General features: G+C 54.3%; 1 protein-coding gene across 1 annotated transcript; it reads right to left on the reverse strand.

The window, feature by feature from the left end:
• Positions 1-752: 752 nt before the first annotated feature.
• Positions 753-4,505, reverse strand: LOC311057151 (polyamine-transporting ATPase 13A3-like; the record flags this gene model as incomplete). The annotated part of the gene is made up of 1 exon (XM_084074102.1): positions 753-4,505. The coding sequence occupies one exon, from the start codon at positions 4,503-4,505 to the stop codon at positions 753-755; it is 3,753 nt and encodes a 1,250-aa protein (XP_083930228.1).
• Between the last annotated feature and the right edge of the window lie 592 nt (positions 4,506-5,097).

Below are 5,097 nucleotides of genomic sequence, written 5' to 3' on the forward strand. Positions count from 1 at the left end.
TATTTACTCTTATTGTGGTCTGCTACATAGCATGCTTGATTCCATTATGGAGCTTAGTATCTCAGAACAAATCAGATCTTGGAATGAATTTATTCATTTAGTTTAATTATGGTTTGGGTAAAACATAAATTACGGAACCAATGCTATCTCTAAACAAATTTAGGACGTCCACTAGGGTTTGGGTCAATTGTTTAAGAAAACGTCCGAATCAATCCGATCCAGGAACACATTTCAGGGGTCCATTAGGGTTCAGGTCCATCCTTTTGGACCTGTGAAGAGCTGTAATGCAAATTAGCTTAACATAATGGAGGGGAAAAAAAGACTGGAGACAGCAGCTCAGCTTTAAATTAAATTGCATTCAGAAAAATACGAAAATATTAAGAAGCTGTTTTGCCATTGTAATGCAAAAAAAAAGTGAATGGGGTGGGGGTGCGCAGTCAGAGGCTACAGCTATTTGGGGGTCCTTGGCATGGAAAGAACCCCTCCACCAGAGGACACTCACTGTCTGATAGTGATGTCTGCCCTTTGACCAGTGGCTCTGAATGTGATGTCTGCCCTTAGACCAGTGGTTCTGAATGTAAGGTCCGGGGACCCCGAGCGGGTCATTGAGGAGTTACCCATAACGGTCCAGTGTAGATGAGAGTCCAGGAGAAAAATCATCAAATGGGGTCTGTGGTCTAATGCATATACAACTGGGGGTCCTTGAAATCAAAGAGATTGAGAACCACACTGCCTTATACAACACACCGGGGCTAGGAGTCGATCACAATTTTGTAGGAGGAACATTTTCCTTGCCATGGCTTGGCTTCGGTGGTGGGTTTGGGCGGCCAGTCGGGGTCCGCACTGAGCTCCTGGGCTATTTGTATGTAACGGGCCTTGGGGGCCGCTTGCTGACGACAGCATAGCCTCAAAAGACACCTGCGCCCCCACACACTGCCCTGTTCGTCTCGGCCGAACGTGAGCTTCCATAAGACGAAGTCGAGGACAACAATTTCCACCAGGACAGACACAACGGCGTTGACGAGTATGACGTTAAAGAGTTTGACTCTCCATTCGAAGGGGACACAGACGACTTCTAGGAGCTTGTTGATGGCGGTGACTGGGTGAAACATGATGAAGAGCAGGAATACGTACAGGCTCAGGGCAGACAACACAAAGGGCACGTTCTTGTAGCTGGGCTGTCTGAAGGGCTTGCCCTTGGAGAAGACCACGGCCACAATCAGGTACTGGAAGGAAGACACGAAGAAGAGGCTGGTGTTCTCGTAGTTCTGAATGTTGTCGTCCACCTCCGAGTTCAGCGCCGGCTTGCCGGCGTCATGGAACGACGACAGGTTACACGCGTTGGAGAGGGGCGTCCAGACCTCGTACCAGGGCTGCTGCTTGACCGAGAGGAAGGTGAATAACTGGAAGCCGAAACAGATGAGGATCTGGGACAGGACCGAGAGGAACAGGGGGCCCGAGATCAGACGCGAGGGGGGAGGTCGTGGTACGAGCTCCTTCCACGCCGGGTTCAGACTCATGGTGAAGGCGATGAGGAGGATGATGGCCATGTCGATGAAAAGGAACTGGAAGTCTCCGAGGTTACTGAGTATGGAATAGAGCAGGGTGACGCTGCTGTACTGGATGATGCTGTAGAGGGCCATGAACTTGAACACCGAGAAGGAGGTGACGAGGGCGGCGCGGCCCTCCCTGATGAGGCTAGGAACACAGGAGATGTTGGGGGACTTGGAGGTGAACGGAGCGGCCACCGACGCCTCCAGCTGTGACAGAGAAATGCCACCGTGGGCCCTCTTCAGAGCACCCACGTCGTTCGCCCCGTCCCCGCACATGCCCACAAAGTAGTCTACGCCTTGCAGCGCTTCCACCAGCTGGGTCTTCTGATCTGGGGCCATTCTGGCGAAAACCGTCCCGTGCAGGACCAGCTTCTGGAGCAGGTCCGGGAAGTGTTGTGAGATGACGGCGAAAGATTTCCCACTCATGGCGAAGTGGTGCTGCCGCTGAGCACTGGACTTATCAGCAGCACCGCTTTGCCGTGAGTGGTCCACGTGACACACCTCCTCCAGGTTGATCGACACTTCCTCCGGCCACGGCCTCTTGCCGCTGGGCTTGTCGGTGTATCTCCAGGCGACGTTGCCATTCTGTCCGTCCCGGGGGGGCGTGGCGTCGGCAATGATGACCGTGTCTTGGGGAGGGATCATCCCACAGTCTCTGGCCACCGAGATGGCCGTCTGCATGTTGTCTCCAGTGACCATGACGGTGCGGATGTTGGCTCTGTGGAGATCGCGCAAAACCCCTGGCGTCTCGGCCTTCAGTTTGTTCTGCATGATGATCAGACCCAGGAAATCCATGTTGGTCTCAATGTGCTCCCTGTTTATGTTCTGCACTTTGTGCCAGGTGAGTTTGGACTCGAGGCGTCGGTGCGCCAAGGCGATGACCCTGAAGCCCTGCTGGGTGTAGAGCTGCAGAATATCTGCGAAGTTTGCCGGTACCGTCTCCTTCTTGCAGAGAGCAGCCACCACCTCTGGCGCCCCCTTCAGATACGCGTCCATACGTTTCTCCCCCAACAGGCGAACCACCACGCTCATCCTCTGGAGCGCAGATGAGAAGGGGAACTGACAGACAATACCGATCTCATACGCCGACGACAACTTGTAAATGTCCTCGTCCTGCTCAGGGGACACGGCGGGTTCTGGGGGTAGCAGCCGCTTGGGTGGGCGCACCACAGTGGGCATGATGTGGTTGTGGAGTGTTGTCCCGTCCTCGGTAGCTTCCTCCAGGATCCAGCCTGTGGCTTCAAACATCTTGAGGTCGAGAGGGTCTCCAGATATCCGTCCTTCTATCTTGGTGAGAGAGTGGCAAGTAGCCATGCAGGCCACAAACTGAGATTTCACCAGGCTCTCCTTGTCTGTGTTCTCCTCCGACGGTTGGAAACTGCCATTCTCAACTCTCTGCACAGCAGATAGATCTAGTCCATCTTCTGTGAGAGTTCCAGTCTTGTCGAAGCAGACGAGATTGAGCTGTCCACATATGTTGATCGCCTGGGGGCTGATGCAGAAGATGCCGGCGCGCTTGAGTCTCCGCTGGGCGTAGACGATGCCCGCCGTCATGGTGGCAGGCAGCGCCGGGGGCACAGTGATGGTGATGATGTCCAGCACCTCGATTACGATGGTCTCGGCCGGAACCCCATTCCAGACACTGATGACGATGGTGTAGATGAAACCGATGGCGGCCATGCCCACCAGGCATAGCAGGAAGAGGTAGGCGTCGCGGTAGAGCTTAAAGTCAGTGGGCTTCGGGTAGAGGATGGAGCGCACCAGTCGGCCCTTGGCTGTGCTGAAACCTGTGCGGACCACCACAGCCTTGACCAGATCTCCGGCGTAGAAGCGAGTCTGGATGACTTGTGTGCCACAGAAGAGAGTGTGTTTGTTGTGCCCTTCGGTGTGATAGACCTGGTCTCCCTCCCCTCGCACCGGGTTGGGCAAATTGGTCTTTGTGACCGGAACGCTCTCACCGGTGAGCATGCTCTCGTTGACGATGCAGGTGCCGCTGACCAACACGGCGTCACAAGGCACGACGGTCCCATTGCTGGGTATGACCATGACGTCACCAGGGACCAGGCCTGTGGCCATGGCCTCCTCAATGCCGTCGTTACCTCGGCACACGGACACACGGACGTTATTGTGAGCTGCCACCATAGCGTGAAGCATGAGATATTGCTTTTTGATGGTGTACAGAGAGGTAGCTATGGATATGACCGACATGAAGACAATGGCCGTGGCATAGTAGTAATACTCGTCGACAGCCCACAGGATCACACTGAAGAGCTGGAAGACGTAGAAAGGGTTGAGGACCTCTTTGATAAGCAGCTTGAAAATGGAAGGTACTTTCACCGCGATCTCGTTCACTCCAAAGAACAGTCTCCTGTTCTCCTGTTGCTTCCTGGTCAGCCCTTCACCGTGCTCTGAATGGAGGCTGGAGAAACGTAACCCCAGGTCCTCCAGTCCCGTTAGAAATTCAAAGTTCTGCAGGTCGTCGTTCCAAAAGTACCTTTTGCCGTGTAGCATAAAATAACGGACGCGCGTGGGCTGGCGGTCAACAAAGAGCCTGTTGAGGTCCTGAGCCGGTCTGCTGTCTGTGGGGTGAGGGGTGCATGCATTGGCCAGGGGAGGGGAGGCTGTGGCGGGGGAGGAGATCTGGCTCTCCTCCAGGTTGTGGTAAGGGGTCCTCCCGGGGGCCAGCATCACTCGCACCCTGGCCAGGAACCGGCGACGGAACTCGTCGGTGGAGCTTAGCAGCACCACCTGGGCGTGGCGGGCGGTGGTGCGGCTGCACGTCGACTTAACGCACCACTCCGGCATCCAGTACAGCGGCAGCAGCAAGGCCCCCCCAGTGCACAGCACCCCGAGGCCCGCCAGAACCAGACGCCAGCGGCACAGACGGTAACTCTGCAGCACCATCTCATCCTCAGCTCCCTGGTTGAGGACCTTCAGGTCGTCTCTCTCCATGCTGCAGAGCGTTTGGCCAAGCCCTTCTCTGCCAAAGCAGTCTCTCGGCTGTTGTTTGACACAATTGTCAAATGCTTCCGCCCTGAAAATGCGAAGCAACTACAGAGTATGTCCCGCCCCCTCCCCCCCACTTCCTTTTTTGTCACGCTAATAAATCCTACTTTAGATCAATTCAACACATCCAGCTTGCTGATATCTAGCTTGCTCCGTTTGCGACTTTCAGGAGGCGTAGTTACAGACTCTATGAAGCATTTGAAGATCCACCATCTTCACGAACCAGACAAACCTTGACCCCAAAAGAAACCATCTTGACACGGTGACGATCACGTCGTAATAAAGGCTGTAACGAGACAAAAGCAGCTGCTATCTCACGTAAAATAGACTAAAGTGCAAAGCAATGTTCGGATTTATTTTGAGCTGCCTCCACGCTCATGTTGTCACTATGATATGGCCAAATATGGAGTTCCGTGTCAGTCTTCCCAAATATGCATGTGTCCAAATACGTAGTTCCGTGTCAGTCATGCCCAAATATGGCGGTCCTTGACGTCAGACCAGGCGGCAAGGATTCGCTGCTGGAAATGAAGCCAATGCG

The sequence above is a fragment of the Gymnoscopelus microlampas genome, assembly GCF_963454915.1.
Source record: "Gymnoscopelus microlampas genome assembly, chromosome: 12".
NCBI classification, from domain to species: Eukaryota; Metazoa; Chordata; class Actinopteri; order Myctophiformes; family Myctophidae; genus Gymnoscopelus; species Gymnoscopelus microlampas.